The following is a 19,230-nucleotide window of genomic DNA, read 5'->3' as shown; positions in this document are numbered from 1 at the left end:
AGCTGGGTCAGGGGAACGCTGTCCTCAGTGCCTACTGCCTCTGCCCTTGCCTCTCTGAGCCAGATACTCACTGTAATTTTCCTTGTTTCTCCCCTTGTCTGTGTTATTGTTGTGATTTTGCTGTTCCTGCTGTCAGGCTCTCTGGGGGTTGGAGTTTCAGCTGCAGAATCGCACACTGATCTTGTGGGTCCTTTATGCAGGTGTGTCCATGGGAACACAAAGTGTCTCAGTTTTTGTCGCACTTGTGGAGATCTGGTCAATACAGTCTGTGGGGCTGGGATATGAGCTGACCATTACTGAGATGCCATCACTAGGACACTTGGGTATCCCCTAGAGCTGTGAGCTGCCCTGCAGGATGCAAACCTGTTCCGTGGCACCTCTGGTTTATCTTAAAGCCCTGTAGACTGCAAAGCCTCTACAACTGAGGAAATGCTGGTTAAAGGAGCCACGTGTGTTTCATTGGCTACAAAGTGGGCTGTTGAGACCTATAGAGAGATATTTTGTGGTCTGCACTGGATCCCTCTGCTCTCAACAATGTCTGGTGTTTTTTCAGCGTAACATGGGAGTGTGATCACCCTCCTTCTGAGAACGGTGCCAGCCCAGGACAACAGGGAGAAAGAGAGTGGGACAGGCAAGCTCCCCTCTCCCTGCACTAAGCCCCAGGCAATTACCTTGCCTTGCAGGACTCAGCGTGCTCTCCCTGAGTGCTGCAGAAATGCTGCGGGGTTCTGACATCCAAGAACACTCCTCAGCTGAGATAGGGGGAGCTTTAAGAGATGCCAAGGCTCTCAAACTGCCTTCTGTCATCCTGGTCATTCAGCACTGAAAGAGCAGAGGCTGGCAAGACATCTTATGTTCGGTGCAGTTTAGTCTGCAGAAGTCGAACACCAGGTCTATAAACACAGTGCTGACTGCTTGGCAGGCAGCAGCCCTGCCCCTCAAGGCACATTGAGCCACCACCAACCAGGGCTGATGTCTTTGAATTGAAGGTCTACAAAAGGAAAGAGAGATGTGTGAAGCAGAGGAGGGTGTATGAGAAATGGCTTTGATTTTTCAGAGAGAAATTTCCTCTAATTATGCACTGTCTTTTCCTCCTTGGAAGTTCCCCATGCACACAGACATTATCTAATGACAACTCCATCACTGAGTTCCTCCTCCTGGTATTCACAAACACACAGGGGCTGCAGCTCTTGCATTTCTGGCTCTTCCTGGGCATCTATCTAGCTGCCTTGCTGGGAACTGCCCTCATCATCACTGTTGTAGCATGCAGCCACCGCTTCCACACCCCCATGTACTTCCTCCTCTTAACCTCTCCCTCCTCGACCTGGGCTTCGTCTCCACCACTCTCCCCAAATCCATGGCCAGCACACTCTGGGACTCCAGAAGCATCTCCTATCTGGAAATTGTTGCACAAATTATTTCTTTCTCTTCTTTATCTCTGCTGAGTCATAGTGTGAATTACCTCCTTGGCAGAGGGACTGCTGATCACAGAATCATAGAATCATAGAACCATAAAGATTGGAAGGCACCTTAGAGATCACTTAGTTCCGACCCCACTAAAATGAGTAAGGACACCTTCCACTAGACCAGGTTGCTCAGAGCTCCATCCAACCTGGCCTTGAGCACTGCCAGGGAGGGGGCAGCCACAGCTTCTCTGGGCAACCTGTGCCAGTGTTTCACCACCTTCATGGTGAAGAATTTCTTACTAATATCCAATCTAAATCTGCCCAAATCTGCCTTCTTTTAGTTTAGAGCTGTTCCCCATTGTCGTATCACTACACATCCTTGTGAAAAGTTCCTCTTCATCCTTCCTGTAGGCCCCCTTCAGGCACTGGCTGTTGCTCTAAGGTCACCCCCGAGCCTTCTCTTCTTCAGGCTGAACAGCCCCAACTCCCTCAGCCTGTCCTCATAGTAGAGGTACTCCAGCCCTCTGATCATTTTTGTGGCCCTCCTCTGGACTTGTACAACACATCCATGCCCTGCCTATGTTGGGGGCTCCAGAGCTGGACGCAGGACTCCAGGTGAGGTCTCACGAGAGCAGAGTAGAGGGGCAGAATCACATCCCTTGAGCTACTGGCCGCACTTCTCGATGCAGCCCAGGATACGGTTGGTTTTCTGGGCTGCCGGCGCACATTGCCAGCTCGTGTTGAGCTTCTCATCCACCTGTACCTCAAAGTCCTTCTCCTCAGGGCTGCTCTCAAGCCACTGTCCACCCAGCCTGTACTTGTGTTTGGGATTACCCCGACCCACGTGCAGGACCTTGCACTTGGCCTTGATGAACTTCGTGCATTTCACGCAAGTCTACCTCTCCATCCTTTCAAGGTCCCTCTGGCTGACATCCCTTCCCTCCAGCATGTCAACCACACCACACAGCTTGGTGTCGTTGGCAAACTTGCTGAGGGAGCACTCAGTCCCACTGTCCATGTCGCCGACAAAGATATTGAACAGCACTGGCCGCAGTACCGACCCCTGAGGCACACCACTCGTCACTGGTCTCCACCTGTTCATCGAGTCAGTTCCTTATCCAGTGAGATGTCCATCTGTCAAATCCATGTCCTTTGAAATTAGAGACAAGGACATCATGCAGGACAGTGTCGAGTGCCTTGCAGAAGTCCAGGTCGATGACGTCGGTTGCCTGTCCTTTGTCCATCAATGCTGTAACCACATCATAGAAGGCTACCAAGTTGATCAGGCATGATTTGTCCTTGGTGAAGCCATGTTGGCAGTCCCCAGTCACCTCCCTGTCATCTTGCCAGGCACAGAGGTGAAGCTGACTGGCCTAGAGTTACCCCGATCTTCCGGGGGAAATAAAGGTATTTCCATCTAAAAATGGGAGTGATGATGCCCCTTCTCCAGTTGGTGGGGACCTCCCCAGACCACCACAACTTGTCAAATATGATGGAGAGTGGTTTGGAAACCTCATCCACAAGTTCCCTCAGGACCTGTGGATGCGTCTCACCAGGGGTGAGGGAAAATTCCTGAGCACTCATCTGTTTGTGCCTGTGCTGCCTCCATTAACAGGTGGATTGAGGAATTCTCCATTTCTCCCCTCCTCTGCATGCTGCCTTTGTTCCCAGCTAAGGTGGGAGCTCTGGGCAATGCTGTTTGCAGGGCTCAGGGAGGCAACTCTCCATTCAGGACACGGGATCATTAGGATTTTTCCTGGACTCACCTGCTCTCAGCATTGTCCACTTTCTTCTCAGGTGAACCTCTGGGTGCATTTACCTTCCAGCTCAAAGAGGAGACAGCCCAGGGCAGCTGAGACCAGGGCCGATGGACAGACTGGCTGTCCTCATTCTGCACGAAGGGATAGTCCCTTTGCTTCAGAGGACTCACAGGGTTCATCTTGAAGTCAAACAAAAATGACAAGCATTTCTGCATTTAAAATACTACGCACTGCGGTGGGACAACTAGGACAAAATAACTAAAATAAAATCCCCGCTGCTCTTCTCTGCAGCTCAGGGCTTAAAAGTTCTTAAATATTACAGGTTGAGTTTATTTAACACCACTCACAGTTGCTATGAATCCACTGTGTTATGGTAGAACTGATTCCCCCAGAACCCACAGAAAAGCCCTCAGCTTCCTGAGTCATCCTCAGCCAGCACTCATCAGAATTCACAGCCAAAGTTCTTTCTGAAAGAGGAGAGGTGATCTGGGGGAGGGTCCATAAGAACTGGAATAGATTTTACTCTGAGACATCTACCCTAACTTGTCACTGCCTCTTCCTCCTTGAACAGGAACTAATGACCAGAGGTAGCAAATGTCCAACAGCAGCTGCATCACACAGTTCCTCCTGCTGGCATTCGCAGACACACGGGAGCTGCAGCTCTTGACCTTCTGGCTCTTCCTGGGCATCTACCTGGCTGCCCTCCTGGGCAATGGCCTCATCATCACTGCCATAGCCTGTGACCACCACCTCCACACCCCCATGTACTTCTTCCTTCTCAACCTCTCCCTCCTCGACCTGGGCTCCATCTCCACCACTGTCCCCAAAGCCATGGCCAGTTGCCTCTGGGACACCAGGGCCATCTCCTACACGGGGTGTGCTGCCCAGGTCTTGCTTTTCTTTTTCTGTGCTGCAGCAGAGTTTTATCTTCTCACCGTCATGGCCTATGACCGCTATGTTGCCATCTGCAAACCCCTGCACTACGGGACCCTCCTGGGCAGTAGAGCTTGTGTTCACATGGCAGTGGTCGCCTGGGGCAGTGGGTTTCTCAATGCTCTGCTGCACACTGCCAACACATTTTCACTCCCACTCTGCCATGGCAATGCTGTGGCCCATTTCTTCTGTGAAATCCCTCAGATCCTCAAGCTCTCCTGCTCAAACGCCTACCTCAGGGAAGTCTGGCTTACTGTAGCTAGCATCTGTTTAGCTTTTGGCTGTTTTGTTCTCATTGTGGTGTCCTATGTGCAGATCTTCAGGGCTGTGCTGAGAATCCCCTCAGAGCAGGGGCGGCACAAAGCCTTTTCCACCTGCCTCCCTCACCTGGCCGTGCTCTCCCTGGTTATCAGCACCTCATTCTTTGCCTATCTGAAGTCCCCATCTATCTCCTCCCCATCTCTGGATCTGGTGGTGTCATTTCTGTACTCGGTGGTGCCTCCAGCGGTGAATCCCCTCATCTACAGCATGAGGAACCAGGATCTCAAGAATGCAGTCTGGAAATCCATGACTGCATGGTTTTCTATAGCATTAAACTGTTTATCATCTGCAAATCACTCATAATGTAAGTCGTTACAGGCCCAGCCCATCTTCTGTAGTTTTATTTCGGGATTTTGGGGGACGTTTTTTTTTTTTTTTTCCCTCTATGTTTTACTTTATGTATTATTTTCCATCAATTAATGCCGTTATTTGTGCCATTTCCAGTTATGTATGTATCCAGCTTCTGTGTGACCCACAGACCATGTAAATGAGAAGCCATGCTCTCTATGTGTTTAAACAATATAAAAGACCTTCCAGAGACTTTTTTGCCTGAGATCCTTCCTTTGAGACTTTCCCTGGAGCTGCAGGGGCAGTGCACATGTGCAGAGGGAGGGGCGAGAAGAGTCCTGGCAGGGCAGCACTGTGCTTAGTCTTTCCAAAACTGCTCTCTTCCCACTTCCATTCTCTCCTTCTTAGCTCTTGTGTTGGTGTAAGTCCTAAGTGCTCTTGCAACTTGGTTACTGTCCTGCGGTGTGGCAGTCCTGTGAACACAGGCAGGGACAGATAATGGACACTTCTGTGACAAGTCTGGCCTCCATAACAGCATTTCCATCATACACAGGGATCTCCTCAGGCAGTATCTGAAGGCTTAGGTCTTCTTCCAAAGTGTTCTCTCAAGTATATATTCAAGAAAATGTCAAGGAAAGAAAAAAAAACACTGAACATTCTAAGTGTGTGAGTGTGCAGGGTGGAGTGAACAAGAAGTGTCCTCGCACTGCCAGGCTCCTGGGAGAGACAAGAAGGTCCAGGACAGCAGGGCCTGTTCTGTGGCCATGCACGCTGAACATGCCAGGGACGTTCCCCATGGCAATCATCACAGCCCAGTCAATAACAACCACCATTTCCAGCACTGACCTCTTACTCCGGCTCTGAGAGGTTCTTGATCCTTCCATTGAGGGACACCAAATGATTGGCTCAGAAGGCCATCTTTGCACTGTACATATGAGATGTAAGCATGCCCATCGTGGGCGGGTGGTGGGATGAACCCCAGTGAGCACAAATGTCATCAGCTATTCCTGCCAGTCCCACAAAGGCTTGTGGGACAGACACTGTCTCGAGGTCGCTTCACGGTGAGAGTAACATCCCATGGGAAACCACCTGAATTCAGCACTGGAATGTGCTTCCTTGAACAGAGGTCCCTGTGTCCATTCCTCCTGCCATGGGGCATCTCACACGAGTGAGACACCATGCCTCCTGCAATGCACTGCCTCTGTGTGTGTGTGTGCCTTGGCAGAGCCCTGACATTTCTGTCTGTGACTCCAGGAAGAAGCCCACTATCCCACTGGCATTCATCTTGCCTGCCTTGGACAGCTTTGCTGTGAAAGTCTCTGTGTGCTGTGGAGCATTTCACCTGTGCAGTCAGAAGGGTTCCGCAAGTGTGAGCAGCATTGCCCTCTAGCAGAGGGCATTTTCACCTTTCAGAAAGCACAGAGCACATTTAGGAAATAGGAATATACTCAGAGGCACACACACCTTCTTTCTGAAATTCCTTTTCAAGTTCTTTAGACAACTGAGAAACAAACAAAAGTTCTTCCTCATAGGTGTCCTACCAGGAGAGAGAGGACAAGAGGGACGTTATCACTAGAAGGAGGAAGGGGAATGGGACACTCGGATATCATCAGCAGACTTTCAGCAGCTGTGAACGGGGAATGTTCCTCACCATTCGAGAAAGCTCTTTGTCCTCTTTCTCCTGACCTGCCGCAGGACAGTGGTTGGGAACACCTGCACTATTTTGTGCCTGGTTGCAAACCAGTTTTCGTACAACCCTGGGAGCATCTGCTTGGGGAATTTGTCCCCCCTGGAGACCTGTTGTAGGTCCAGCACACTTTCCTGGCTGCTGGTCAGCTTCCTGACTGGGGACAGCATCACCTCTGATCACAGTGGTGTTTGCACTGTTGTCTGCACATTTTGCCTGCGCTGAGTGTTTCTTGCTGGTGGCCATTTCCAACAATTAATACTGGGCTGTGTGCCACCCACTTCTCTTTGTAAGAGTCAGGAACTGGCAGATCTCTCTCTAGAAGGCGGCCGAACCTTGGCCAGGGGGATTTCTGTCACCTACAGTTATCACCTCATTCTCATCCCAGTTACAGCTCGGTGACCCCAGCATCCTGGATCACTTCTATGATTCTGCTCCATGTCTGCAGCTTTCCTGCAGTGACACCGTGACATTCCTGCTCTTTCCTTTCATAACATGCCTATAGTTCCCATCTTTCCCTTTCTTTTCACAAGGGCATTAGGTTGACCTGGTTGCTCCTCTGGTGTTAACTAACCAGGTGGCTTTTGCTAAATGAATGTCCCAATGTTTGAAGGTCCGATTCCCTGTCGCTTTCAGAGCAGTTTTTAACAGTCCAGTGTAGTGTTTGATTTTCCCAGAGACTGGTGTGCCGAGTTTCAGCATCCATGCAGGGACACGAAGGACTCTTACACATTGATACAATGCACAGACAATTCCGATTTATTGGTCTGCTTGCGTGGTTATATACATTTTTCCTACCTGCACAGGTGATCACGCTTATTCAGATAAGGCTACAGACATAAATCACACGCTGTTCACACGCCCCACATTCCCTTATGATTGGTAACTATGCACTAACGCCAATAGCAACAGACTGCCTGCACGTCCTTGAACACATCTTGTTTTTGCTAACCCACATCATGTGCACTCTCAGAACTTTCTCAATTGTTATTCTTAGCTGTCCTTTCCAGCGGCCTGTCCAGTTATGTGAACTGTTTTGCTTAAGCAGCCTAGGCATGGTAACTCTCAAACTACATCGACCCCAACACTGGTGCATGATAGGCGATGTGATGCACCCACTCAAAGCCATGCTCTTTGGCCCAGGTGTCCATGAATTTGTCTCAGAAATGAGTCCTGTTGTCTGATTCAATTCTTTCGGGAGTGCCATGTCTCCATAAGACTTGCCCAGGACAGGGGCGGTGCATGGGACACAGGATAAGTTTCCAGCCATCTGATAGTGCTTCAATTAACGTGAGCACATAGCACTTACCTTGGTGGGTTTGTGGCACTGTAATGTAGTCAATCTGCCAAGTCTCCCCATATTTATATTTTAGCCATCGTCCTCCATACCACTGAGGCTTTTCCCGCTTGGCTTGCTTGATTGCAGTGCGTGTTTCACATTCATGGATAACCTGTGCGATGGTGTCCATGGTTAAGTCCACCCCTCGGTCACGAGCCCATCTTTATTTCATGTCTCTTCCTTGGTGGCCTGAGGCGTCATGTGCCCACGAAGCTATACATAATTCAGATTTCTTTTGCCAATCCAAATCCACCTGAGACACTTCAGTCTTGGCAGCCTGATCCACCTGCTGTGGATGACTGTATTTTCGTGTTCATGTCTGCTGTGGTATCAGTGCGACCCACCTACTCCACATGGCATCAGTGGCATGGTGTGTAGAGGGGACCTTGCCTTTTAACATCCAGCTCAGAATCAACAGTCAGGGTGCCAAGAGGAGCTGTGCTTCATCTCTTTCTCAGCTGGAGTATAGCGGGCCTTGGCTCCTCTGAATCCCTGACTCCAAAACTCCAGGGGCTGACCTCGTGTCTGCCCTGGTGCTTTCTGCCAGAGACTCCAGGTCGGGCCACTCTCGCTGGCTGTGGTGTAGCGCACATTTCTAACATCTTGTCCTGCCTGGACCGGCCCTACTGCTACTGAATGAAATATTTCTTGTTTAATTTGTTCAAAGGCTTGTTGCGGCTCGGGGCCCCATTCAAAATCATTCTTCTTCTGGTTCACTTCCTAGAGAGTGCCTACAGTTGCAATGTAGTTTGGGATATGCATCCTCCAGAAACCCACAATGCATAAGAAAGCTTGTGTTTGCTTTTTGCTTGTTGGTGGAGACATAGCTGCTCTTTTGTTGATGATATCCATTGGGATCTGACGATGCCCATCTTGCCATTTTATTCCTAAAAATGGGATGTCCTATGCAGGTCCCTTGACTTCACTTCATTTGATGGCAAAACCGGCGTTCAGAAGGATCTGAAGTATTTTCTCCCCTTTCTCAAAAACTTCTTCTGCTGTGTCACCCCATACAATGATGTCATCAATGTACTGTAGATGTTCTGGAGCTTCACCCTTTTCCAGTTCAGTATGGATTAGTCCATGGCAAATGGAGGGAATGTGTTTCCACCACTGGGGCAGTCGAATCATAGATTCATAGAATCTTGAAGGTTGGAAAAGACCTCGAAGATCATCAAGTCCAACCGTCAATGAATCACCACCATGCCTGCTAAACCATATCCCTGACTACCACATCTACACATTTTCTGAACACCTCCAGGGATGGGGACTCCGCTACTTCCCCAAGCAGCCTGTTCCGATGCCTGGCCACTCTTTCAGCAAAGAAATTTTTCCTAATATTTAGTATAAACCTGTCCTGACATATCTTGAGACCATTTCCTCTTCTCCTATCGCTAGTTACTTGGGAGAAGAGACCAACACCTGCCTCACTATAACCTTCTTGCAGGTAGATGTAGAGAGCGATAAGGTCTCCCCTCAGCCTCCTCTTCTCCGCACTAAACAGCCCCAGTTCCCTCAGTCGATCCTCATAAGACTTGTGCTCTAGACCCTTCACCTGCCTCGAGGGTTGCTCTTCTGTGGACACGCTCCAGCACCTCAGTGCCCTTCTTGTAGTGAGGGGCCCAAAACTGAAACACAGGAATCGAGGTGCGGCCTCATCAGCTCTGAGTGCAGGGGCAGAATCACTTCCCTGCCCCTGCTGGCCACACCATTCCTGATCCAAGCCAGGATGACATTGGCCTTCTTGGCCACCTGGGCACACTGCTGGCTCATGTTCAGCCGGCTGTTAAACAAACACCCCAAGGTCCTTTTCTACTGGGCGGCTTTCCAGCCACTCCTCCCCAAGCCCGTAGCATTGCATGAGGTTGTTGTGACCCATGGGGAGGGCATGGCACTGGGCCTTGTTGAACCTCATACAGTTGACCGCGACCCATTGATCCAGTCTGTCCAGATCCCTCTGCAGAACCTTCCTTCTCCCTGAGCAGAGTGACACTCCCACCCAACTCAGTGTCATCTGAAAACTTACTGAGGAAGCACTCAATCCCCTCATCCAGATCGTTGACAAAGACACATAGCATCTAGCCTGTCTTTTTAAGTGCCCAAAGCTCGTTTCTTCGGTCTTCAATCTTTGTTATCAATGTGCAAACCCGCCTTTTATCACCCACAGCCTTTTTCTAGGGTCCATAGTTTCATATGAAGGGTCCAAATGCTCATTTTTAAGTCAGAAAGCCTCTTTTTAGGCTCCAAAGCTACATTTTTAGGAACCTCCGCTGCACAGTTGCTTCTGGTGTGCCAAGTGCCGGAGGAGTTGCTATGGCAGGAGCAAGCTCCTGGCTTGTGCAGGTGCTTGTGATGTCATAGGTGGCTAAGGATGTGGCAGGGTGGGAGTAGGAGCTGGCTTGTGCAGGTGCTTGTCATGTCATCAGTTGCTCAGCAGCTGTTAAGGTAGGAATAGACACCTGACTTTTTCAGTCGTCCGTTGATACCATTGTGATGTTACTCGTGTCTCTGCAGCCATGAGGGCAGGAGCATGCCCCTGTCTTCTGCAGCTTTTGGTGATGTCGTGGGTGGCTGACGAGGAAGGTGACATGGGAGGTGACAGGCAAGATTCAGGCCCCTGGCTTGTGCAGCTGCTTGGGATGTCCCTGATGGCTGATGAGGTGATGGGACAGAAGCACACCCCTGATTTCTCTGTTTCCTGGAAGGTCATTGTTGACCGAGTGGGCAATACGTGCCAAGCAGCACCCCAGCATGTGACGGTGCTTGTGATATCCTAGTTGACAGAGTAGGTGATAGGGCAGGAGTGTGCCCCTGGCATGTGCAGGTGCTTGTGTGGTTATAGACACCTGAGCTGGGGTTAGAGCAGGACCTGGCTTGGACAGCTGATTGTGATGTCACTGCTGGCTGAGCATCCTTTTGCCTAGGAAAAGACACTTGGCTTTTGCAGGTGTTTGTGATATCAGAGGTGTCCCTGCAGCTCCTAGGGCAGGAGCATGTGGCTGGCTTCTGCAGATTGCTGTGATATCTGGTGCATGATCTGGTTAAATTTAATGTGGTTGGTGATTGCCCAGTTCTTTAGTCTCTGCAGATCTCTCTGAAAGGCTTTTCTACCATCAAGGGAGTGCAAGATCCTCTGAGTTCAGTGTCATCAGAAAACTTCCCTCATTGATGTTCAATTCCAGCAATGAGATCATTGAGAAAAACAGGAAAGAGCAGTGGCTGTAGAATCGTGCCTAGGGGAAACGCAGCAGTGACTAGCTGCCAGACTGATATAGCCCCATTTCCTAGAATTCTTTGAGCGCTTTCCAGTCCTCAAAGACTCATTTGGAGGGCCAAAACCCTCCTTTTCAGAGAACAATCCTTTATTTTATCACCCATAGCTTTGTTTTAGGGCCCACAGTTTCATTCTGAGGCTCTAGACAGTCAGTATTGAGGAAAAAAGCCTCATTTCAAGTTCTAAAGCTACCAACTTGAGTGTCCAGACCCTCATTTTTGTAACCCAAACCCCCCTTTGAGGGCCTAGAGACTCATATTCTCATCCAAAAGTATCATCTTTAGTGTCCAAGCCCTCATTTCTAAGTGCCAAGACACACTGTTAGGGTTTAGAGACTCATCTGAATGGTCCAAAGCATCATTTTTAGGGTCCAAAGTCTGATTTGGAATGTGCAAAGCCTCAGGTTTAGAGTCCAAAGCCTTTTTTATAGGGTCCAAACTTTCATTTTCAGTCACCAACCCTCATTTTTAGCTTCCAGAGCCTGCTTTTCATGGACAAAATCCTTTTTTCTTTAATCCAGACTCCTCATTAAGAGTTCAAAGCCTCAGTCTCATTTCCAAAGCCCCATTTCTAAGGCACAAACCCCCATTCTTAAGGCCCAAACCTTTTTTTGGAAGCTCCAAACTCTGCTTTGGAGGGTCCAAAGCCCTCTTTTACAACTCAAAGTGTCTGTTCAGATACCCAAAGCCCTGTATTCACGTCTAAAGTTCCATTTCTGGGGATATCTGGTCTCACTTATTGGGGGAGGGGAGAGGTGATCTTTTTTCGATTCTCTGTGCAGTATCCAGCAGTCACAACAATGACTGAAGAGGCTTGAATGAAAAACAAAGCTCTAGTTGGAATTCAGTGGGATTACAGAAGATGGTAACTTTGCAACTTCGTAACATTGCTTTTAGCGCAGTGGGGTTAGAACAGATATTGACTTGGCAAAACTTACAACAACATAATGTCCGATTTCACAAAACTATGAAGTATAGCGGATTGACAATCTTACAACAATGGTAACCTTATGTGCCTAGAAATTCAGAGATAGAGAAAGAAAGGAAAACAAATGGAAAGATAAGAGAAAAGGTATCACCCCCCTTGGATCCACCCATGGTCGTTGCTGGTAGTCAGGGTCCTCTGGTGGCAGGTGCACACCTGCCTACAATCACATCTCATATTTATACAGTTAAAAATGTTAGTGCCGCCCAGTAGCCCTACGCTTCTAACCAGGATAGGTTAGTTTCCTCCTCGCTTTGGTTTAATGTCAGTCCTCCTGAAACTCACTAGGCATGCTGAGTGAGGAAGGGTCTTTGCTTGGGACAGGGGTCTCCGGCTCAGGGGGTGTGATTTCTAGTATTGTAATGAGGGCAGTTCAGACTAAGGATACATGAACTCTCAATTCTCCTGCCAAGTTTGCAACATACATAAAACACCCCAATTAACCATCTTTCTCAAAGTCCAGTGCCTCCAGCACATCCTTGGTGAAAGGTACCAAATGTTTGTTCTTCTGACAGGACGTTTCCTTGATTAAGCAGCACTGCAGCCATGAGATGTTCCTTATCAGGAGCACTGGCTGCTATTCAACAATTAATCTCCAACACTTTGGCTTCCTCTAAATGAGAGGGTGGGCGCAGGGGGCTTGGTGGTCTCACAGTCCCTGTCTGCACGGCTGGTCCCTGCCTTGCACAAGGGCGTAACTCCCTTGTCTCTCAGAACGAGAGAGCTGGGCTGCGTGAGCTGGCACCTGGCCTCCACAGCATTACCCCTGTCTGCCCCAGTCCCTCACCGAAATGAGGACATTCCCAAAGCCCGATGCCTGGCTTAGGAGTTTGCTCAGTTCGAGCGTCTCTGTCTCGGTTTCTCAAGGCGGTTGTCTGTGACAATTGTTCACTCCGGCCTGGAGCCTTACAGGGGGGCACAGAGGACACGAGAGGTGCCCCTCCTTTGCGGGGTCCAAGGGGAGTTTTGTAGCATCTAGCCCATCATTTTAGTGCCCAAAGCCCCATTTTAGGGCTGAAATCTCCATTTTTAGGGTTCAAACCTGCCTTTTATCACCCACAGCCTTTTTTAGCGCCCACATTTCCATTCTGAGGGTCCAAACCCTAAAGGCAGAGCCGGTCACCTGGCAACATCTGACCAGAGGTTGGTGGGAAGTCAATGGACTCAGGACAGCCAATCACAGTGGAGGAGGCAGGGGCAAGGCAGGTGTTTGACAGGTAAACGGCTGATCTAGCCTCAGGGTGTGCAGGAAAGGTGGTAAGAGTCAAAAAGCTGGGCAGCATGCAGGGACGGGACATGCCACCTCCACCAATCGCACCTGGCAGGAGATCACCCCAAGGGTGATTGATAAGTTCTCTGACCTTTTATTTAATGGGAGAAGCAGGATGGAAAAATCTGGGTCAGCCAATCAGAGTAAACATCACCTCAGGGAAGGCAGGCACTGGGGGTCAGTTAGCTTTCAGACAGCCAATCATCACATCAGGGCAGGACAGGCTGCAAATCACAGCAGAGTGACAGCCCAAGCAGCCAATCAGACGTCAATACCTCAAAAGGAGAGCAGACACTGAAGCCCAGCACACTGAGTACCTGGGGACCAATCGGAGGCAGCATCACCTTAGGGGAGGAGACTGACAGCCCTCCTGACCTGTGCTGGTGAAGGCTGAGGTCAGAAGAAGATGGGCTGCACCGACATCCATGGCACACATGGGTCCTGCCCCGAGGCCGAGCAGCCCCCGGCCCAGGCTCAGGGCTTCTCTTCCCCCTTCTACCACCTCTTCCCCCATCACCAGCCACCCTCATGTTATGGAACCGCCTGTGTCCATGGAAGCCATGCAGAAAGTCGGTATCCGGTGGCTGTGCACTGGAAGGCAGCCATGGGCCCACGGGCTTCTCACCGCCATCACTGCTGGCATCCGAGTGCCAGTAATGAGAAACTGATGGTGAGGCTGCTGGGATGGTGGTGGGGTGGGTGAGGCTGGGTGGGGGTGAAGCTTGCCGTGGGGCCGCCCACCATCGCCTCCTCACATCCCCTCCCCGCAGCCCCAGCGACCCCGCAGCAGCCTGCAGGGTGGTGAGGAGGGGCAGGACGTGGCTGCCATCCAGCGTCTGCCCTGAGGTGGTGAGGACAGGGGGGTGTGACAGGGCTGGGGTCTCCCCCCCAAAGCAGGGGGGTCCCAGGGCTGATGCTCTCCCCCATCCCCACAGCTCCTGCACATCGTCTCCTTCCTGAAGCTGCCCGCCCTGCTGGGACGGGGCCAGACCTGCCGCTGCCTCCACAAGGGCTGTGACAGTGAGGCCGCCTGGCACCTCCTCTGCACCGCTCTCTGCCCCACCACTGCCAGCGCACAGCCCTGCAAGAGGGCCACCATCCTCAGCTGTGCGTCTGTCATTGCCAAGAGATGGATCAGGCATGGCGCTTTGTCTTCCAGACTCATCTTTAGAGTCCAAACTTTTCTTTCAGGATTAAAGCCACCATTTTAGGTACCAAAGCCTCATTTTTAGGTACAAAGCCTCCTATCTAAGTTCCAAACCCATCTTTGAAGGTTCCAAGATTCATCTTAAGGGCCCGAAGCATTGGTTTCAAAGTTGAAAGTCAGATTTGGAAGGTGCAAATCCTCAGTTTTAGAGTCCAAAGCCTTCTCATAGAGTCCAAAGGCTTTTTTTCTGAACCTAACACTCATGTTTAGATTCCAAAGCTCCTTTTCAGGAACCAAAGCCTCCTTGTAGAATCAAAATGCCTCATTTAGTGCAAAAAGTCTCATTTTTTAAATGTCCCAAGCCTCATGCTGGGGGTCTAAAGGCCCTTTTTTAGATTGAAAAACCCTAATTTTCAAAACCAGAGCAGTTTCAAAGCAGAGGACTCAAAACCTAACTTCAGGGTTCAAAGCCTCAGTTTCATTTCCAAAGCCCCATTTACAGGGCCCAAACCCCTCTGCTATTAAGGCCCAAACCTTTCTTTGTACAGTCCAAACTCTGCTTTCTAGGGTTCAAAGTTTATTTTTTTAAGGTTCTTCTACCTTCAGTAGACTGGATGCTTCAAAGGAAGATTTGTTCCCTCAAAAAGAAGTTTTGTCATATGATTTAGTGGTGAGTAGTCCTGTGAGGAGCAGTGGGTTGGAACTCAATGGGCCTTACGGGTCCCGTACAAATTGAGCTGGTCTATGACTCTAAGCCAGGGGCACACTCCTAGCCTAGCACAGACGCAGGTAGCAGAGCTATCACACACCCCGTGCACGAGCCAGGGTCTTTCTCCTGCTCTGACACCACCTCAGCCACCAGTGACATGACAGCAACCTGGAAAAGGCAGATGCAAGCTCCTGGCCTATCACCTGCTCCGTCACCCGTGACAAGAAAAGAAGCAGCACAAGCCTGGTGCTGCTTCCTACCCTGTCACCTAGCTGGGATCATGTGACATCACAAGTACATGTGCCCGGAGTCCATTCATACCCAAGACACCATTCACTCCTTTGTGACCTCAGACGAACCTGCAAAAGACACAAGTTCTTTCATAGCCAAAAAAGATAGTCAGCCAGCAGTGACATCACAATCCGCTGTCTGAGCCAGGCCCTGCTCCCACCCCAGCTCGGACGCCTGTGACCACACAAGCACCTGCACATGCCAGGGGCAAACTCCTGCCCTATCACCTGTTGCGGCCGGGATGTGGGACTCGACCAATATGATCCATAACAGTCAACTTTATTAGTAAAGAATCTAGATTATATAGACAGCACTTAACTGTGATTAGTTACTATACATAAACACTCAGTGCAACACTCAGCTGTGATTGGTTACCATACATGAAAACACCTATCAGCAAAACAATCAGCAAAACACCCCGGTTACATAATCAATACTCAAACTATGATTGGTCAGTATTCATAGAACGACTGTTTACCTGCAGCTGGCCTGAGAAAGGCCTGTTTTCCTGCAACCGGCCTGGGGAAGGTTTGCTTTCCCACAACCAGCCTGAGAAAACCTTTGAGGTTTGTGCTGCTGCAAACCTGTGCTACTACAAACTGATCGAGTCCATATTCAGAGTGTCTGGGTTGCTCACAATATGTCCCTGTTTCTCCAGAAACCCTACAAATCCCGCTTTTTGTTTTTGAGCAACCCAGATACTGTTAAACGTCTTCTTAACCACCTTTATGGCACAACTTATCAAACATCTAAAAATGCATAGCATGATCAGAATCTTAATCAACATCACTATTCCCTGTTTGACCAGATCCAACACCCATTGATGCCCAGGTGACTGAGCCAGTTTGTCAGTATTGACCCTACCTCTAAAATGTTCAAATTTTTGCGTCGTTCAGTTGTTGATGTATCAATTTTGAGTGGTCACACAAACTCAGACAACACATTCTTTCAAAATCTTCACACTCATGTCCTTGTGCTAAAAGCAAAAATTAATTGCCACACAATTTTGTAAAGTCATGTGTCTAATCAAATCAACACTTAAAAACAAACTACTTAAGGCCTAAGAAGTAGCATTAGTCTTCTTGGTTAACCCATATCCTAGTTTCATTAGGGCAACTAGAGCCTGAAAGGCTGCAATCTTTGGGGCTAAAAATGATGCAGTGATTATTTCACCGCTATTCTAAATTTTGATATTGTGTTTGCAATCTGAGGTAAAAGCATGAATTGCTCTCTTCCCTCAGTATCTTGTATTTTGGTGACCAATTATCATGATCTGATCTGGTGTTAAAAGCAATAATCTCCCTAGACTGCAGGGACCTTCCCTTATATGGGATGGGATGGATGGCTAAGCATGGTCCCTGCAAATGATAAATACTCTGTGGGCTAAAGCAAGTGGTTGATTAATCGATTTCGATATGCTCAATGTGTTAACGCTCCATACATGTGTTTGATTTCTCCCTGTATAGCTAAAAAATAAAACAAAAATCCTTTGGTATGGAGTCAAGTAACTCTATCTCTTGAGGCTCTAACTGGGCCAACGGCGGTTGAACAGTCCATAGGTCCCACATATCAGTGACTGTGCCGTTGTTCGGGGGGACCACACTGGTCAGTGCCGGTGGTATGGGCCATGCATCCAAAGGGACACCGACAAGGAGTGTGGAAAAGGGGGTTACTTGGAGATGCTATGGACAGGCAAATCGAATCTGGTCTTGTCAGGTCAGCTAGCATGACCCACACACTCATTTCGGTTGCGGTGGCACCCATACTGCTTGCATACACCCAGTCAAGCTTAAGAGGATCGTTATCATTTCCGTCTTATATACCGGTCTGTGTTACAGCAAAAACAGCGGATTGAATAGATTTTACTTGTGGTATCGATTCTTTTACAGCGAATGCACAAGGGTGTTAAGGTACGATAAATGTGTTAATTACCATTAACATAAATCAAATGCCTTCTGTGAAATATACAATGTGCGATAACATATCTATAACAGCGCCTGCAGACTAAACATATAGACACCTGCGGCCTAGTGAGGCCTGATACACCACTCTGTACAGTCTCAAACGAATCACTTCCCATCAAACAGTGTGTTATCACTCAAAATGTCTTCTGACGGTTCAGCAGGCGCTTTAGAGTCTTTTGTGGTTGCCTGTTGCTTGACTAACACCGGCTTAATGTACTTCGCTGGGAACCATGTAGGTCCTACATCTGTGGAAACACAAGCATACCCGTGCCCCCACATTAATAGTTCCCATGGCCCTGTCCAAGCTCCCGATTGTAAATCCCGTGCCAGCACCTTTGCCTTAGGTTGTACATCAACATTCTGTAATGACAGAAAATGAGTTAGGATAGGAGGCGATTCTCGAGACGCCGGAAGTGTTAGGTGGTTCCAGCTGAACACGGTTTTGTGCAGACGATCACGTACCCGGACATCAGTTCCTGGGACCTTTCTATCCCGATCAGGCAGCTATTTGCACGAGGGTCTCTGTTTTACTTTTGTCCAATCCGTAGCCAACTTACATGCCAGGTCAGCTGATGCTGATGATGATGAGAGCTGACATAATTTTGGCCTTCAGCTTGCTACCACTTTCTCAGAGGCCCACACAAACTACAATACTAAAAAACAGACATAAGAACACAAATGCCAGTTGAAGACATAGAGATGTGAAGTGCATGCCATAACCTGCTGGGTATAAAGAAAAATCAAATTAACCTGAGAATGGTACATACTGATGGTAAATCTGTTACCTAGCATATGGGTGCAGATTGATTTACTTGCATTTTATTCTTCCTGTGTGGATGGTGGGACCAAAGCACCGCCTGACCATAACATATCCTTATTGTCAATTGGAGGGGATGCATCTCAACGCGTCAGGCGTCGAAATACCAGTGTATCAATAATATGAGCTCAGTAAATTTGCACTTGGGTTATAGATATACTTATCACATATACAAACATCCCTAACATTTAGTATTGGATATCCATATTAATCACTTAGCGAGTAAGTAACTATATAGGCTAAAATTCATGTACATAAAAGCACAAAGCTGCAAACATCTGCACATCTAACCTTTGTTGCATCAAATGCTTGCAGTCCTGCTAAATCAGAGTCCAAACACAAGAGTCTAAAGCCAAAAAAATAAACCAAAACCAGAAAATAATCAATACCTGCAGAACTTATTCCAAACCGAAAGACACAAAACCTGTTACTTAATCCAGACAAATCCATCAGATCAGATCACAGAAACCGAATAAATCCATCAAATCACAGAAATACAAACACTGTAACATAAAACCACACGTTCATGGTCGTGACCACACACACACACAGGCACACCAAGTTTTCAGCACAAATTCAAAATATTGCAAAGACAGGACTTACGATAATATTCAACATTTAACAGACAAATTCCCAAGCTTCAGTTTCAGGAAGAGTACTCTCTTTTCAATTCTGTTTTAGGAAGGGCATTTTCCCTTCTACTCAGGGATATAACCTAATGTTGAAGCTTTCACTACGATTCTTTGCACACATCCAAGTCAAACAAGTGATCTGTTTCCCGATTTTCTGCATTCGCTGCTATTGTGGTTATCCTGCTTACAGTTCACACACCACTTTCTTCCCTCCTGGCTAACTGGTCCTTTGACTCCATATTCCTTCTGAAAGTGACTGTTTTTTCCACAATTAAAACAACTCCTGGCCTAATTTTCCCTTTTCTGTTTTGCGACCAACAGTCACAAACGTGGAGGATGTGGAGAAACTGCGGGATTCGTCCAACAGAAGCTTCTCAAGTTTTAAAGGAGAAGTAGTCAGTCCTGCAT

At 48.5% G+C, this 19,230-nt stretch overlaps 1 protein-coding gene across 1 annotated transcript; it reads left to right on the top strand.

Moving 5' to 3' along the window:
• The first annotated feature begins 664 nt into the window (after positions 1-664).
• LOC142365076 (olfactory receptor 14A16-like) lies at positions 665-4,723 on the top strand. Its single transcript, XM_075445521.1, has 2 exons — positions 665-674; positions 3,705-4,723. Exon 2 carries the CDS (start codon positions 3,761-3,763, stop codon positions 4,721-4,723), a length of 963 nt encoding a protein of 320 aa, XP_075301636.1. The 5' UTR covers positions 665-674; positions 3,705-3,760.
• Positions 4,724-19,230: the final 14,507 nt, after the last annotated feature.

This window comes from Opisthocomus hoazin, chromosome 31 (assembly GCF_030867145.1).
Source record: "Opisthocomus hoazin isolate bOpiHoa1 chromosome 31, bOpiHoa1.hap1, whole genome shotgun sequence".
NCBI lineage: Eukaryota > Metazoa > Chordata > Aves > Opisthocomiformes > Opisthocomidae > Opisthocomus > Opisthocomus hoazin.
Note: the sequence above shows the minus strand (reverse complement) of the source record. Positions and strands in the feature narration are given on the sequence as shown.

Coding starts and splice junctions, on each gene's coding strand:
- LOC142365076 (XM_075445521.1), top strand. CDS start 3,761: ATGTCCAACAGCAGCTGCATCACACAGTTCCTCCTGCTGGCATTCGCA.